Source organism: Benincasa hispida, chromosome 6, assembly GCF_009727055.1.
Source record: "Benincasa hispida cultivar B227 chromosome 6, ASM972705v1, whole genome shotgun sequence".
Taxonomy (NCBI): Eukaryota; Viridiplantae; Streptophyta; class Magnoliopsida; order Cucurbitales; family Cucurbitaceae; genus Benincasa; species Benincasa hispida.
The window spans coordinates 2,980,194-2,999,006 of NC_052354.1; the positions used below are offsets into that span (position 1 = coordinate 2,980,194).

Below are 18,813 nucleotides of genomic sequence, written 5' to 3' on the forward strand. Positions count from 1 at the left end.
ATTAAGGAAATAAAAAGTTGGTTATTTAAGTGCTACAAAAAAATATATAAAATTATAAACAACTTATGCCGACGCAAATAAACGTGGGCAGAAATCTACATATTGAATTGATTTTTTGTTGTTTAGGACTGTGCTTTTCTCGACGCAAATTGTATTTTGTTGGGAAAAAATATATGCCGACGTAAGCAATTGTGTTTCCAAAAATGGTATTTATGCCGATGAAAATCGTTTTCGTCGGGAAGAACTTCTCCCGACATGGAATGACGACGATTATGCCGATGCAGAAAAATGCATCGGCATAACCTATCCCGACGTTTTTAATACTTTGCCCAACGTTTATTTGCGTGGGAAAATATGAAAATTCTTGTAGTGGTTGTTGTATATAATCTATAAAATTGGGTAATATTTTTTATTATTTTATTTCTCAAGTGTTGATCTCTTATGTATGAAAGTATTTGTGGGTTGTGAATCTTTGTATGATTGATTTGTGTTCTTTTTCCCTCAATTTTATTATAACAAGAGAAGTTGATAAGGGTGGACTGTTTACAAGTCTCGTGGTTTTTACTATTCACATTGAAGGGGTTTTCCACAGATAATTTGTGTGTTATTTGTTTTTAGTCTTATAAAATTTTATGGTTTATTGCTGTCCATCATTGTTTGGTTGATTGTCTTGGAGATGATCCTAGTGGATTGTTTATATATTATGTGGGTCCTATCACGATACATTACTAAAAATATATATACAAGAGGAAGCTATAGAGAGCTCAAAGTGTGAGACAATGAACAGAGACTAGAGAAATACTATTTATACAGACATGCACTTATCTACATTATTTTCCAAAGCAATTTCACTTTTACTTAAAATATTAGAGTGGGAGAAATGGTTGGAAAACCCATGGGGGAAACAGATAAGGGAGAGAGAGTTAATGGTGTGAGAAGAAGAGACTGAGAGTGTTACTTTTTCTCCTTTTATCTTTAAAGTGGGCCTCTTAACTCAAAAGTCAAAAAGGAGAGAGGAAAACAGTGGGTCACAATACAAGTCACACAGCTCACAGGATCTGCTTTCTGAATCAATAAGTGCTTCTAAAACAAAAGAATCATATAATTCAATGGTTCAGATTCAATTTGATCCTTTTGTTTTCCCTTTTATTCGAAAATAGCATCATTATTGCCTCGCTATTTCCAGACTGTGAGGTTCCAAATGAAAGGACTCAGGAAGGAAACTGCTCAAAATTAATTACAACCACACCCAAATGGCAGTTGCTGGATCATCAACTTCACACAGAATCGACATGAATTGAATTCCATTAAAAAAAAAAAAAATCATTAGAATAAGACACCAATTTTAATAACCTATCAGTCTACAAACACTTGAGGGCATGTTTGGCTTGAACTACAAGAGTTGGAAGGAGTTTGTGGCCCACAACTTAAAACCATCAATTTCACGACTTATTAACTCGTTGACGGTAGACTCCATGACTAAACAACTTCATTTCTTATCCCAAAATGTTTCTTAATTCTCTCTAATCAATTAATTGATTTACACATGTCGTTATGAGTGATTTTGGATCGAAAGGTATAATTGACATTTAGAAATGAAAAAGTCAAGAAGAAACATGATACGGGCCAAAAGTGTCAACTTAAAAACCAAAATGGTCCTAGAAAAATGGGTAGGCTTGGACCTTGGCCTTGAGCAAGACCGAGGCTGACCCTTGACAAATTCCTAATGAGGCATATTTTACACGTACCAACCTAAAGTAGCATTTTAGGCCCAAGATATAGTCTAAAAAGACGCTTGATCTCAGTCAAGGTCAGGTCGACCATTGCCAAATGCCTAACGAGAGACATGTTTTACGCATGGCCCAACCCAAAGTAACATTTTAGGCCCAAAATATGGCCTAAGTAAGATGCTCGGCTTCGGCCACCCCTTGTTTTGGTCAGTTATCAAATTATCCTAAGGCGACTTGAAAACCCTAGAGAACACCCTAGGTCAACTTTCTCTATAAATACATCATTATAACTTGATATGAGCTATGCTTTCACACTCTTTCACTATCTGACTTAAGCATCAAGGTGTATGTGGCAAGCACCACACTGATGTACAAGTTTTCTCTTTTGCAGTTCACGTTCTTCTCCCCTTCAAACAAATTAACTATTGATGTGACGTGAAAGTCAAGTGCGTTCTCCCGTAGCCAAAATTTAGCATCAACAACACACACTTAAGGAACAGCTTATTAAATCTTAAAAACATTTTTCATGACTAAATTCTTGTTATACATATTTTTTTTTTAACAAGATACTCGGGAAAGGAGGGATCTGCACCGATTGACACATCCATAGCACCCTCATCATACTCCAAATCCAAATTCTTGCTATACATTAAAAGCACAAAATTACTAAAGTCTCATTTAGTAACTATTTGACTTTTGAAAATTAAGCCTATAAACCTCTTTTACCTCAAATTTTTTTGCTTTGATATGTTTTTTTTACCATTATTTTCAAAAAAACAAGCCAAATTTTGAAAATACTAAAAAAATGGTTTTTAAAACTTTGTTTTTGAAATTTAAAATTTGAAACTTGGCTAAGAATTCAACTCATCTAATTAAAGAAAAGATGCAAACCATTATAAAAAAATTGAGAGAAGAAATACGTTTGATCTTTAAAAAAGAAAAACGAAAAACCAAATAATTAACCAACTAGACCTAAAGTGTTTCAAATTTAAGAGTCTAGAAATATTTTAAATACTTTTCAAGTGTTAAAAACATATTTTTAAATGCTCGAAAATGCTTTCAAGTACTTGAAAAAGTCATTCTAAATAATGCTCAAAAAGACCAACTCATCAGTTCAATAAAAAGAAGAGAATAGAGAGAGCAGAAAGAAAGAAGCAATTAATATTGAGGTACATAGGTTATTCTTCAAGCAGCTGCAAAGGAGCAGCTGATGAAGAACTGAATCTTAGTAGAAGTCCTGACATAAAAGAAAGGATAGTAATTAAAGCATCTAATTACATTACAAACCATGAAAAGACATTAAGAAAAAAAAAAAAAAAAAAGGAAAAAGGCCCTTTTTTTAAAGAAAAAATTAAAAAAAAAAAAAAAAAAAGAAAAAGTGTTTCCAAGGTCCCACCTACTCCATGAAGAGAAAGTGCTAACTTGAACACACAGACACATGAAGAAGAGAAGAAGAAGAAGAAGACAGCCAAAGGAAGATGATTGGGGATGACATGAAAGAGGGTAAAATGGGAATAGTGAAGAAATTATGAAAAGGCAACATGGTGAAGAAAGAGAGAAATGAAGTTGACCTAAGTCCTAACCATGGTTGGTTGGTTGGTTGGTTGGTAGGGTTAGTGTGAAAGAAGAAGCCAAAGGGAACCCAAATATCTCCCAAGGGCTAACATGCAAAATGCTTATTTTGAGACTTCCAATATCCATTAATGGAATCTCAAAATCATGACATGCTTAAACCCTAATCCCTAATTAATTTCTAATTATGAAACCTAAATGCACCAAAAAAAAAAAAAAGTTAAACCAAAAAGCAATATTTGTGCTTTGGTTTACCAAAAATAAACATGGTTGTAAACTCCCATAAGTTCAACCACGATTGTTGGTGAAAATTTTAATTACAAGAAATAACTAATGTGCTAAGGGTTAATTAATCAAAGAGATTTAGTATTATTCCCCAAACCAAAGGGAAATAATATGTCAACTAAATTAATTGGGTAAAAAAAAAAAAATTCCACTAAACTAAAGAGGAAAAATTTAAAGATTGGTGATTGGTCCTAATCTTTGAAAAAACTACTACTATTTTAAGACAAAGGTAGGGGCAGCCCTTGCCCCCACCAATTTCTTGAAAAGTTCTCCATCTAATTACTCCCTAATTGAAATTTAATTACAATGATGATTAGAAAAATATTACCCTTTTTTCAGTCCAATTTTTTCAAAGTGATGGAATTGAGAAAAAGGAGGGTGTGGTATTTAGAATAAAATATACAATGATTTTTTTTTTTTTTTGGGAAAAATGTTTTTCATTTTTGTTATATCCTTAAAGTCTTTCCTAGGCTTTGAAGATTAAAAAACAAAAGTTATGTGCAAATTTCACCAACTTAAAGGCCAATTCCCTTGATGACCTAAATTGGTTTTTTTTTTTTTTTTTTTTTCACAAAGTGGGTTTTGGTTCTCTTGATAAAAGGAACCACTTTCACCCTTCTTTTTCTCTAAACCCTAATTAATATGATTAATAAAAAAAAAATAGAAATGCATGATTTTTGCTCCAATTTTGGAGGGGTGAGATTTGGTATGGTTGGATTGAGGAAGCCCCTATGGAGGGCTCGGATTGGCCTGTAAAGGCATGAGTTAGAGAGAAAGAGATTGACTTAACCATGGTTAGGGCGAAGGCTGAGTTGAATTTAAGTGATGAGTGAGGGGACAAATTTGAAGGAATTTTGAAGATGATGAGATTTGTTGTCTCTAGCGATGTGGGATTGGTGCAGGAAGAGCCATGGTCACGCCTGTGGAATAGCAAAAAACACTGTCAAAGATATTAGTATGTCTTTCTTTCACATTTTTCCCAACTTAAATTTAAAAAAAAAAAAAAAAAAAAAAAAAAAAAAAAAAAAAACTCAATATATTTACTTATTAGATGATTTCTTGAGTTATTGGATGTATAAATACAACCAATAGTTAGATGATACGACATAATACTTAACGAGTTGAGGGAAAAAGAAAAGTTTAGTCAGTTATTTTTAGAAATTTATGAAAGCCTTAGCCTATTAACATTTATTTTCTAATTTCTTAAAATGTATCCTAATTCTTTTTCTAATCATTCTTCCAAGCAATTAGAATTAACCCTAAGTGTAAAATCAATTTTTTGATATCTGAATTGCATGTTAAGTTTTGAGAATTAAAAAAAAAAAAAAAGTAAAGAAATTGAGAGAGTGCAAACAAAATGGTAATCTTGCTAAAATCTTTATTTTATATTTTCTGTTTTTGAAGAATAAACTCTATTCATTTTTATATGTTTACTTATTTTTTTTATTTTTCAATCGAAAATGTTGATACATAGAAACAAATAATTATCAAACGGGTAAACAAACCTGATGGCAAGGTGGGGGGCGTGGGAGGCAGAGACATAGGAGGAGCAGCATAATGCTGAGAGAAAGTTGTTGCAGCACTTGAATTAATCGCCGTCGAGTACTGAAACAGATGGTGAGGGTACTGAACCCCATACCCGTGCTGCCCTGAACCACCGCCACCGCTGCCTTCCCCGAATTGGAAATAAGGGTAGAATGCCGCTGCTGCTGCCGCCGCTCCGCTCAATATGCCGCCGGGACCCGTACCGTACATTGGGTACTGTGCAGTTGCCCCGCCGTACACATTGTAATAGCTCTGAAAATTTAATCCAGAAAAACCCAAAACATAAATAATAATAAACCCTTCCCATTTTCATTCACATTTTTTTTAAGCTTATGTCCATGATAATTGATAATATTTCATATTCATGAATAAAAATTCAGCCGTTTAATGTGTGTTTTTTTACTAAAATATAAAGGAGACATTTGGGATAAAGAATTAGTTGTTATAGTCCTAATTTATTATAGTTAGGTTATAATGTTTTGTACTTAGAATGTAGATTATTTTCGTTTATATCATAATAGTATGTGTTTAAGGTGTAAACTATTTTAGTTTGAGAAGTAAATAATAAAAATTGTAGCAAAGAATAAAAAATTGATACATGTAATATAGTAAAAACTGTACCAAATAGTAAATGTTGTAGCAAATGAGGGTTCTGAAATAATATTGAATGTAGTTAATTGAGGGTTTTGAAATGATATTTAAGTGGTTATTATACTCTTAAAATAATTTTTGCCCCAAACGTCTCCAAAATTTCAAATAAATAATAAGTGGTGTCTAGATTATATCAAACTCCATGCAATCACAAAGAAATATATATATATATATATAAAAGTCAATACAAGTTAATGATTACGTCCAGCCTAATCACATGCATCTCATTTCAATACAAAGTAAACAAGGTAAATATATATATATATATATTATGAAATACTTGAATGCATTTCGAATATTACCTATTTTTGTGCATCATTTTTTACTATTCACATCTAAAAAAATTTTAAAAAACAAGTTATAAATTATGATTAAATAATTTAATAAAATACGCAAAGATTAGTGGGAAAATAAATGTAAAATATTTTTCTCTTCTATTTGAAATGGTGGGCTTGGAGAAGGCAGTTTCATGGTTATGTGCATGAAAGAACGTGTAAAACGAAAACTGTAACAATGACCCATAAAATAAAATAAAAAAAAAAAAAATGTAACTAAAGTGATTTACTGTTACAGAATATTAAATGAAGAAACAAAAACTGTCGGATAAAACGACAAGAGAAGGAACATCAGATTGGTTCTCTCTAACTTTCACTTTTTCAACAGTTTGACCACAAATTATGTACACATTCTTCATTTCAATTCACTTCCAATTATAGCATTCTCCACTCCCAAACCAATATTACAATTTGGGTAGGAAAATTATTTTAAATGGTAAAATTACTGAAAATATTTATAGAATATAGTAAAATTTCAGAACTATGAATGATAGACGTTGATAGACACTGATAGAAATTTATCAGTGTCTAACAACATGGATCATTGATAGTTTTAAATTTTTGCTATATTTTGTAAATATTTTGATTTATTTTTTTATATTCAAAAGTGACCCATTTTTTTTTACTATCTTTCTTCAACAAAACCCTTTTATTATTACTATTATTTATTTATTTATTTCTTCCCAATAACTATTCCATTTTATTTTTTAATTTAAAGATAAAAGGATAAGTTTGTACAAACCGTGGGGTAAGTGTAGTCGGGCGAATAGGAAGAGTACCTAAAAAAAACACCAAGAATAATAAATTAATTAACAAGAAATTTTTAGGATAATTATTTTAAATAATAAAACTACTTAAAATACTTTCAACTACAACAAAATGTGATCGATTTTGATAGATAATGAAAATTTGTTATATTTATCAATTTTCTTTATTTAAAAAGAAGTAAAATTTTGAACTACCCAATTAATGAATGTAGATAGATACATGCAATGGCATGCATGCAGTAAATTGAATGCATAAATAAGATGAAAATAAAATGAGTAGTAACTTAAAGAGGAAACAATATGAAATAATTTAGAGTGATTAAGAAGGGAAAAAAAAAAGACTTTATTGTTAGTCATAAAGTAAAGTGAAGAAATGAGTTGGCAAGTCACGTTGTAGAGAGAGAAAAAATAAACAAAAGTATAAAATTATTAAATAGAGAATTTTTCTTTTTTTTTTAAAAAAAAAAAAAAGAAAAAAGAAAAGAAAAGAAAAGAAAAATTACCCATAGAGATTGTAAGGGATCCCTTGGTGGATAGCATAATGAGGGAAAGTTGTTGGTGAATGAAAAGCTGATCCAACATTCCCTCCAAAACCAGTCTGGAAATTTGAGCTCAATACCCTAAAATTTCTTCCTCCTACTCCTCCTCCTCCTCCTCCTCCTCCTGTCAATTCCCATTTCTTTTTCTCTTTAAAACACAAATTTTAAACACATCAAAAACAAATCAACCATACTTACATATATATTCTTATAACTTATGTTTCACAATTCCAAACATCAAATCATTTCATTTTTTAGTTGTTATCCACTTAGGTTAATAATAATTAAGATATAGTAAAATTTATCAGTGATAGCTTATAGGAATATGGTCTAGTCTATAAGTGATTGATTCTCAGAGTTGGATCTAAATTTTTTTATATTCGTAATTTTTTTTTTGTATGTTGTGCTATATTTGCAAATATTTAGAGTTGTTTACTATGAAAGAAAAGAAAAGAAAAATAAGAATCAAATGGTTACCAAATGAAATAATGGGTAGATCTAAGTGTAGTAGAATATACCGTGTTTAGGCGTGGAAGGTTTGGATCTTTGAACACCAAGAGAAGCAAGATTGCAATTGGCTCGTCGGCCATCGATGACCGGAGCGGCATCAACGCAAGCTCTCATGGCGGCATCGGGTTCTCGAAACGTGACCTGTAAAAAGAAAAAAGAAAAAAGAAAAAAAAGGAAAACCCTTAGTTACGAGAAAGAAGGGGAAATAAAAGAAAAAGAAATAAGAAGGAAAGAAAGAAGAGTACAAATCCATAGCCTTTGGATCGACCAGTGGCCTTGTCAGTAATAACAACAGCCTCCAAGATATCACCAAATTGTTCAAAGTATTTCTTCATAGTGTCTTTGTGAGTTTCCCAAGCCAACCCACCAACAAATACCTTAGTATAAGTGGTATCACCAAATTGACTTGCCAAATTAGAAGGAGTCATGATCTTCAAAATTTAAAAAGAAACCCAAAAAAAAACAAAAAACAGAAATCTTTGCAAGATCAGATTCTTAAATCCCACAAACTATTTCCTAAATTTGTGTCAAGATTTCGTGTTTGAAAGGGTTAGATCAAGAGAGATGGAATGAGGAATAGGATGAGAAAGAAGAAGATGAAGAAGAAGAAGAAGAAGAAGAAGAAGAGAGATAGAGAATTAGGTCACAGATGAAAACAAAAGGAAGAAAGTGAAATGAGAGATGGCTAAGGGAAGGAGGGAAGGGAAAGCAAAAGTTTACATACCAAAAAATAATTAAAATGGAAAATTTTAATTAAATTAAACTATTTTTATTTTATTTATTGGTTAAAGTGGAAAGAAAGAATCGAGAAGGGGGAGGCAAGAAAGACCCTCTTGTAATACGGACGTGAAAATTATATTCAGACAAGAGAGCCCACCATTTTTTCTTTTTCCTCTTTTTTCTTATTTCTTTTGCCTTAATTATATCATTTTACTCTTCATTCTTTTTCTAATTTATTTTAATTCAAATTTCTCAATCAGTTTTTCCCACTTAAAAAAAAACTACCATTTTAGTCCTTATATTTAATTTTGATCTCTATATTTTTAATTCTCTAATTTTAGTAATATGTACTTTAAAAAAATTTTAATTTAGTCCCTCAAAATTAATTGGGAGATTCTAAAATATAGAAAAAAAAATCAGTAAAATTATTTACACGAAATAGTAAAAATTTAATCTTCTTTGATAGAGATTGATAGAGTCTAATAGATGTCTATCAATGTCTATATAGAAACTAATAGAAGTATAGACACTGGTAAAAGTCTATCAGTGATAGAAACTGATAGAAGTCTATTAGTGATAAACTATCAGTATCTATCAATATTTTTTTGTTATTTTTGTAAATAATTTGACATTTTTTCTATATGTGAAAATTTTTCAAGTTAATTTATATAGAAATTGGTTAGATAGTAATAATAATTTTCATGCAAAGAGATATAATATGTAATTTGTTTTCAAATTTTATGGTAAAAATGCTAATAGATAATAAAAAAATTAAAAATCAATAATAAAATAACATTGCAAATTAAGTTTAAGATTAATTTAAAGTGTATGAACTAAATCGAACAATTAAAAATATATGGACTAAAATTGAACAAACTTTAAAATATAGAAATCAAAATGATATTTTAATCTAAAAAAATGATTTTGTTAAGATAAAGGTAATGGTGTCATTAAACTATAATATTATTGACATAGATATACATTAATGAGCAAAGCATGGATATAGACTTATCACTTTGAAAAAAATATATATAATATTTTCAATCAATAGGTTGAAATTTTGCTAACAAACTCCTTGAGTTTTTATGAGCCATGTAAAGTAGTGTATTGAAGTAGTACATGTTTACATGTCTAAATATATCAATAAAATAGTAATTTATCAATTTTTTTCTAACATATTTTTCAGAATTTAATAACATAGGTATGATGAAGATTTGAATTTATGTTATTTTATTAAATAATATATTTTTTAAATCAATTGAGTTAGGTTCAAATTGATTAATTTAGAAGAAAATCAAGAATTTTCTTTTATAATTTTGATTTAATAACATATGAAAGTGAATCTAAACACTAAACTTTTATCCAAAATGTAATACTATGACTATATAACTATATTGAGGTTAATACAAAATTGAGAATTTGGGTAAAAGAATAAGGAGGGTGGTACAGTATATTATATATTTAGGCTTTAATAGATTAAGTAGGGAACTACACGCGCGATGAGGGGGCGCGTGGGGAGTAATGGGTATAATTGAGAAAGAAGGAGGGAAATGAGAGCACGCGCCATGATGGACGTGGGTGTGTCAGAAGGGGAGAGGGTGTATTATTATGTCCGTCATCGCTGTCCTTTCGACTATTTTAAGGGTGTGGGGGAAGAAAGAGAATATAAAAATACCCTTAGAGTTTGAAGATAATTACAGAAAGTGCCATTTCATTGTCAGAGCTTAGCTGTACACAGAATGGAGGGATAAAGATAGTGGCTAGTACGGAACGGAACCAAGGAAGAAGTGAAAAAACGGAACGGGAATTTTGAGAAAGGTCAAAGGTCAACAGAACCAGTGATGGATGTGGATAGGTACAGTACACCTGAGCAGATGGTCCCACTGAACCGACCCGACCCGATCCGTTCCACGAACCAAAGGGTCCAAATCCAGCTAGGTTTCTTCTTTCCCACTAATGATAGATTCATTTTGTTCTCTTTTCTTCTTTTTTCCCTATTTGTGGAAAATCAACTAACACCCTATCTTTTCTTTCATCCAATTTGCATACATCACTCTCACTCACTATTTCTTTCATCTTTTTTTTTTTCCCTAAGGTAAAAAATGTTAAAATGTTCCATTTTTGTCTTCATACTTTCATTCCATCCTAAATTTATTCTTCAAAATTTAATTTTAAAATTTACCGAAATTAGTTCAATGCAAGAAAAGTAGTATGTTTTAAGAAATTATACTAAATATGTTAATGTATAACAAACCATTTCTTTTTAAAATATCAATAATTAATAAACTAGCAATGTCGACTAAATTTAAGATTTATCGAAACTACAGTGACTAAAATTAGATAATTTAAAATACAACAACTAAAGTTGAACAAACTTCAGAGTATAGGAGTCGAAATGATATTTGAATTAACTTTATAAAGGGTAGGGTTTAGGATATAAAATTTCAACCAATTGGCTAATCTATACAATCATAGCCATATGAACTTTTAAATTTGTGTTAAACAAGCTCATAAATTTTAAAAGTGTCTAATAAAGCTATTAAACTTTTAATTTTGTGTCTAATAAATTCTTGATTTTCTAAAAGTGTCTCGTAAGTTCAGTTTTATATCTAATAGTTTTTTTAATTATTATTATTGAACAACACAAATGTTTAATTCATGTCGATACAAAATTTAATTTTATGTATAGTAGATTTGTTAATTTAAAAAATATCAAATATCTCAATCTATTAGATGTTTTTTTTAAAGATCAAAGAACTTATAAAATACAAAATTTAAGATTTAAAAAGGTATTAGATACTTTTCAAAATTTAGAAACATATACAGACAAAGGAGAAAAAAATCAAACACGAAATTTATAATTTAACAAAAGAAAAAATAGTGGTGTTTTAATTAACGATTCATACCCCCAATTTTTTTTTTTTTCGTATTTTCTGCCCAAGGACCACAAAATTGTATATTTTTTTCCCCCCAATGGTAACTATCTTTTTCTTCCTTTTTTTAAGAAAAAAGTCACCTTGAGGTAACATATTAGGGGTGTCAAAAAATTTCACATAAACAACGTACCCACTAGATAAAAGGATTGGATTCTTCATTTTATGTTGCAACTTATGTAAATGTATTGTAGACTAGATTAAAATTTTATACATTATAGCTGATAATATATAAATAGATGGATAGGTTAATACTAATTTATTATTTTAAGATTGCATATGGGAAAGTTTTACCCCACAAGGTTTTTCTTAATGAAAATCTTTTACATAGATGGAAAATGTTTTTGGAGAGGGAAGATAGGTAGGAAAAATGTCCAATCTCTCCATTCGGTGTTTTGTTTGTCAATCAAATTAAGTATATGTTCTCGACTAAGAGGTTTGAATCTTCGATCCTTTATTTTATCATTTAATTTAAACGATTTGTCTCAAGCAATTTAAGAATACAAATACATTTTTACTTATAATATATTAAAATCTTTATGAAAATGTCATTTCATAAATAATAGTTTAACATAAACCTTGATTTGGGATTGTATAAAAACCATGTATTAAAAGTAACTAAATTCTCTAAATATAAATTTTAATTGAAAGAAAAACATGAAAATCAGAAAAACTCATTGATTGGTGGCGCACATCTTTTCATCTTATCTTATGCATTATTTTTATAACTTGAAGAAAAATCATAGCAAGGTGAGGAAATGTTGCTCATTAAAAATATTGAGTGAAAAGCTCCGTTAACAAGGTCAAAATGATGTATAAATATAAAGAGTATAATCATAATGCCAAGAAACATGTGGAACTTAAAAAGCTTAACATTATGATAACGTTGCTAAATTGAAACAATGAATAATTCCAACACATGATTAACCATTGAGTAATGGTATATCAGGCAAGATATTTTAATTAATCAACCCTGACTCATAGGAATAGTACCTCGTCTGTGGATTTGGGTCGCTCCAAAATTCAAACAATGTCTTTACATGAACAAATTATTGTGACTCATTAAAGAATTTAGCACATTTCTAACAACTCAATTGATGCTAGAAATACTCAATTTATAGCGAAGGTAGAAGACAACATAGTAAGCATACTTTTTGCTCACTTCTAATCAGTGAACCTGGGTCTAGAGAGAACTAGAAAAAAATTTACCATTAGACTAGCTAGTAATTTTAATGCTATGGTAGTTATATATATAGAGAGAGTGCATAGAGTTGAAGGGGGCTTAAGCCTCCCTTGAGTCCATATTAAATCCATCTCTGCTTATAATGCTAGAAAGATTTAGCATGAGAAACGAAACCCTTGACGCCTGATAGCATGATTGACCAAATGAAGATAATTACCATTATCTTTTAAATGAAAAATTAAGGCTCCGTTTGGAAATCATTTCATTTTTTGTTTCTAGCGTTTTTTTAAAATCAAATTTATTTTCTTCTATTTCTTACAATGATTTGCATCCTTCTTAAGTATAATGGTTGAATTCTTAGCCAAATTCCAAAAACAAAAATAAATTTTTAAGGCCCCATTTCGTAACCATTTTGTTTTTTGTTTTTTGTTTTTGAAAATTAAGCATATGACACTACTTTTACCTCTGTTTTTGAAAATTAAGCATATGACACTACTTCTACCTCCAAATTTCTTCTCTTGTTATCTACTTTTCACCAATAGCTTAAAAAACCAAGCTAAATTTTGAGAACTAAAAAAATTAGCTTTCATTTTTTTAAAAAAAAAAATTGACTAAGAATTCAACCATTGTACTTAAAAAGATGAAAATCATTATAAGAAATGTGGACAATATAGGCTTAATTTTTCAAAAACAAAAACAAAAAGCCAAATGATACCAAACGATATCTAAAAGCTACATTTTTTAGTTTTTAATTTTGGCTACGTTTTTTAAACCATTGGTAAAATGTAGATAACAAATGTGAAAATAAGAACGAAGTTGTCTATTGTGTAATAACTATGTTACCTACAATATTGTAGCATTCCACATAGCAACTACTAGAATAATCAAGAGATAAGTGAACACAGAAGATTGGTAACCCAATTTAGTGTAAACTACCAACATCTAAGGGGTATTGTGCTCAAGAAAGATAACTTCACAATATTTGTAATGATAACACAATTACAATGACTCTCGAATAGCTCTATCACTCAACCGTACACTTAGGCTCCCTCTAGGTTTGAGACTCCCTTCAACGAATTAAGTTTCTCTTCAAACCTCGTGCGAATAGTGCAGCTGTGGGTCTTCAATGGAGTGTACACACAGTTAACAAATATTGAATAACTTGGTTCACATTGTTGGAGCTTCTGATCTACAGGTCCACCAGGTCCCCTTGTTAGCTCACTAGAGGATATTTAAGAGGTATGATTTGAATTGTTCAAATTAATTTGAGGAAACCATATATCAATGTGATTAATATATAATTGATTATGGATATGATCTACGATTCAAATTGAATTGGAAAGTAATGTTTGAATAAGATTCAATTAATCAATTCAAGTGAATTAAATTTGCAAATAATTCATTAAAATACATACAAAGTTTATGATAATTAAATATATATACATTAAATTAAATTTAATGTATAAATAGTTATTTAATTGATGTGCAAATTATATTAAATAAGTGTTATTTAATTGTGCTAATTAATTAAATAAGTATTATTTAATTAATTGGACTAATTAATTAATTGATTGTGAAAAAAGAAAATAGAAAAAGGATTAAGAAAAAGGTTTGACCCTTCTCTACATAAAGACCTCCCTATGGCCCCTTTGGGAGACAGAGACTGACAATACACAATACACAATACACAAGTATTATTATGTAAAATTTTTCCTAAACCATAAAGATAATTCTCTAATAACGAGGTTACTCTCGTGGTAGTGTTTGAGATTGTTCAAGAAATTGTTTGTGATCAAGATCGTTGGAGTAGCCACTCGTTGGATCTTTTAGAGGATTTTTCATAAAGCTAGGGAATCTACAAAGGTAAGAATGGTTATAATGTTTTCCCCGTTGCATGCTAATTTACATGTTTATATTCTATTTTAGTATAATGAATTTGTTTATGTAAAAATCGAATTACAAGTTGCAAGGCGTCCTCACACAAACACTTCTGCTGGGATTTGATTCCTTTAGATCACTCCATTTATGTATATCCCATTTAACATATTAATTTTCTAACATTCACGAATTCACTTCATAACTCCCTCCTTTTCCCATTTTGTTAAAAACTCAATTCAAACACATTATTCGAAAGTATATATACACACAAACCACCAACAGAGTCTATGTACATCAGAACACTTTTACAACCACACAATCAAACCACTACTTTATGTCCCATGTTCCTAAAACTCATATACACATAGTTCCTGGCATGCAATCTATTTACAACAAGACTTCAAAATATGTAAATCTACAATGTAGCAGAAGACTCTCGTCGTGTGACAGCTGATAACTCAGCTTGTCTCCGGAACTCAATCGCTTCCTAGAGGGGTGGGGGGAGATAACATAAAACATTGAAAGCATGAGCAAATACTCAGTGAATGGTAATTTAATATGAACATAAGTTTTCTATTTCTAAAACATCAATGAAGCTTGTCAAATTTAGTAAATCATTGACAAAGCATAAAATAATTAGTAACATTTCATACAGGTGCTAATAAAATAATGACATGATCATATCTTATATAATACACATTCTATAGCATTCATGAGTTATCAGAGAACCACACCAACTTTGTACCCAAATACTCATTTACAATGACATGTTACTCTAGACAAGGATATATGACTACCAGATAATGACTGAGTTCTGGAGACAAGCTGAGATGTCCACTACCACACGACGAGATTCTTCTGCTACTTTGTAGGTTTACAAATTTTGGAGTCTTGTTGTAAATAGACAATATACCAGGAACTATATGTATATTAGTTTTGGGAACATGGGACATAAAGTAATGGTTTGGTTGTGAGGTTGTAAAAGTGTTCTAATGTATATACACTTTATTGATGGCTTGTATGTATATATACTTTCGAATAATGGGTTTGAAATGAGTTTTAGCAAACTAGGAAAAGGAGGGAGTTATGAAGTGAATTCATGAATGTTATAAAATTAATATGCTAAATGAGATTTTTAAGTAAATTGAAACGATCATTGTGGAACTATACAAGTTCATTTCGAGTGGATTTGGTTAGTTAGATGCTAAATGTTACTAAGGGAGGGATGTTTAGCATCTTCATACCTCTTTCTAGGTTAGGGGTAATCTAGGAAGGGGTGTGACAATGCCAAAACCCTAAACAATCAACCCACCATCTCATGTGTGAACGCTTTCTTTGATTTCTTGAATCAATTAAAAATCAAGTAGACAAGAAAAAGATCAAGCAATATACCTTTATCGATTCACAATTGCAACAAAATCTCTTCCTCGAATTGGTAGTCTCTTTCTTGATATTCTTCTAGTTTCGTGAAATCATCTTGTTTATGACTCTGGCAAGAATCCAGCTTGTGGAACCGCTTCTTGAAAGAATATAAAGAATAGAGAAGAAGAATTTTCTTAGAACTTTTCTAAGAAAATTGGAAGAATTTCTAGAGGGAGAGTTTTAGAGTAATAATAGATATTATTCTTGTAGATAGTATATTTTCTATGAGGACTCCCAAAGGCCTTATTTATAGAACTCAGTGAGTTACTCCTAATCAATTGGGATAACTCTTTTATAGAAATTTTAAATTAAATATTTAATGATATCCAATATTAATAAATATCTATCCAAATAATATCTCATATTAAATGGTTTAAAATATTTAAATCATATTTAAACATTTATCTGCAGATTCTTTAATTTGAATTTCATCCAAATTAAACAATTAATTATTTAAATCCAGTTCAAATAAATTAATTAATTCTTCCTCTATTTAATTCAATTAAATAACCTACTTGTATGGATCATCCAAATAATTAATTAATTCTCCATATTATAAGGTTACTAATTGAATCCCATTCAAATAAACTTTATAATAAATTATATATTAATCGTGTCCAATACAATTAATATTTTCCCTAAAAAAATTGAACACTTCAAATTTTCTTTCAATCATAAATGATTCTTATTGGTCCATACTGAGCTAGCAAGGGGACCTTATGGACCTATAGACTATAAGTTCCAATGATCCAAGATTAATCAATTAAAATGTTTAATTAAATTAATCTTTCATTAACTATAGGACAAACCACTATTGACCCGTATTGAACTCTTATGTAATGTAGGACAAGTTGTGTTCATGGACATAATCAATACAAACACGTCAATCCTTCACGAGTTTTTCATAATTACAGCTAGGCTAAATGTTCGCTTTACTCCTATAATTACCTCTTTTCCTTAAGAACCGCTGATTTCTCTAATAAACAATTTGTTTATGATTCAATCATAAACTAAGACTCTATTTGGGGTTGCGTTTGAAATCGTAAAAAACTATTATAGGAAGATTTTAACTACCTTCCTTGTTTGATAAAATGAATTATTTAATAATCTATCAGAGTCACTTCTTTTAACTAATGTGTAAAAGTTAATCGATACTAGCTTTTAGATTTGGCTTTCCTTAAAGTTTACTAACTTCTTTACTTTTAAAATAAATATATTTTAATAATATTATTTCAAATTAATATAATTTATTAGGTATATTTTTAAATTCTAACTTATTCATTTTTTATAACAATTATTTTTTAAAAAAATTATCAAATAATTTATATTAAATCAAATTAGTTAAATTTAAATCACTTAAAATTTAAAATAAATTATAAATTAATTATCCATGTGAAAATAATTGAAACAATAAGCCTAATTTGGTTCATATAACTAAATTACACCAATTTAGTATTAATTTATCAAACACCATAACTAGTTTTTTTAATTTAAAATTAAAATTTATCAAACACTATTTTACTTCATTTCACAACTGATTTTTCTAAAAGCACAAGTGCCAACAATTATCTTAAAAGCTACAACAATCCCAAATGGAGTCTAAATCCCTCTCGGGCTAGTGAGAGGGTGGGACCTTTTGTTCAAGACCCAAAATCAATACTTGGAACTACTCATCTACTTTCCCTATATCCATATTGTGAAATTATGTTCCCAGCTTTCTATTTAGTCAAATTCCAAAATGGTAGGTTTATTGAGTCGAAAACTTGGGTCATCTCACAAACAAGAGTTCATAAATCACTCAGGATTAAGATGGAGCCACACATGATCATCCTACAAATATTAATCTCGTCAATTTACGGATTTACAAAGAGAGATTAAATATTTTGTAGTACGATCTTATATAAACTCTTTGTATAGGATACACCCACTCACATGTCTCCACATGAACGATTCGGATCAAACCAATTTATAACTATTATAAAGTGGACCGTATCCATAGTGTTACCAGGATAAGACACCCAACCTTATCCATGTACTATAGGCCGTAGGTTATTTCTTGAACATGATCCTCTTGTATGTCAACTACATACATGTTCAAGATATCATACAATAACCTTAGGTTTTCTAGTTTATTGGATAATGTTATACAAAACATAAAATAACAAATTATTTTATTAATTGATAAATAATTTATTTACAAAGCTACAAGCTTTAGGGCATAAAACCCCATTAGGAGAGAAATCCTATTATGAATATGGCACATAGTACTTAGGGCTTCAACCAAAAACTAGTAAGGTAGATCATAAACATGGAACATTGCACGAGCCATCTCTTAAAGTGTGCGATTTTTTTGTTCAACAACACCATTCTACCGAGAAGTAATAGTAGCAAGGAACTTATAATGAATACCTTCAACAATACATAAATTAGTAACCTGATTGTTTTCAAATTTCCTTTCGTGATCGTTGTGAAGACATACAATGTTGAGTCCTTTTTCTCTCTGTAGTTGAAGATAAAGAGTTTTGAGAACTTAAGTAATCTCTGAATTCTCCTTTATAAATCTAACCTAAGTGTATTTTGAAAAGTCATCAACACAAATCAAGACATATTTCTATTGAGATTGATGTCCTAAATCTAGTGTATTTCGTGGTTCGTAGTTTTGTTAACACAAATTATTTATCTAATAAAATCAATAGGTATTTTATTTGATATTTTATTTAATAATTAGTTTCTCTTTATAACA

General features: G+C 29.8%; 1 protein-coding gene across 3 annotated transcripts; it reads right to left on the reverse strand.

Moving 5' to 3' along the window:
- Nucleotides 1-2,868: 2,868 nt before the first annotated feature.
- On the reverse strand, nucleotides 2,869-8,648 carry LOC120079746 (RNA-binding protein 24). Of its 3 annotated transcripts, none has more exons than XM_039034111.1 (6): nucleotides 8,180-8,648; nucleotides 7,943-8,075; nucleotides 7,389-7,548; nucleotides 6,861-6,897; nucleotides 5,093-5,384; nucleotides 2,869-4,507 (listed from the first exon to the last, which is right to left on the reverse strand). In XM_039034111.1, the coding sequence occupies exons 1-6, from the start codon at nucleotides 8,360-8,362 to the stop codon at nucleotides 4,467-4,469; spliced, it is 846 nt and encodes a 281-aa protein (XP_038890039.1). In that variant the 5' UTR covers nucleotides 8,363-8,648; the 3' UTR covers nucleotides 2,869-4,466. The 3 variants fall into 3 exon arrangements, with proteins under 3 accessions (XP_038890039.1, XP_038890037.1, XP_038890038.1); XM_039034109.1 differs by having other exon boundaries at nucleotides 7,389-7,572; nucleotides 8,180-8,647; XM_039034110.1 differs by having other exon boundaries at nucleotides 2,869-4,527; nucleotides 7,389-7,572; nucleotides 8,180-8,647.
- Between the last annotated feature and the right edge of the window lie 10,165 nt (nucleotides 8,649-18,813).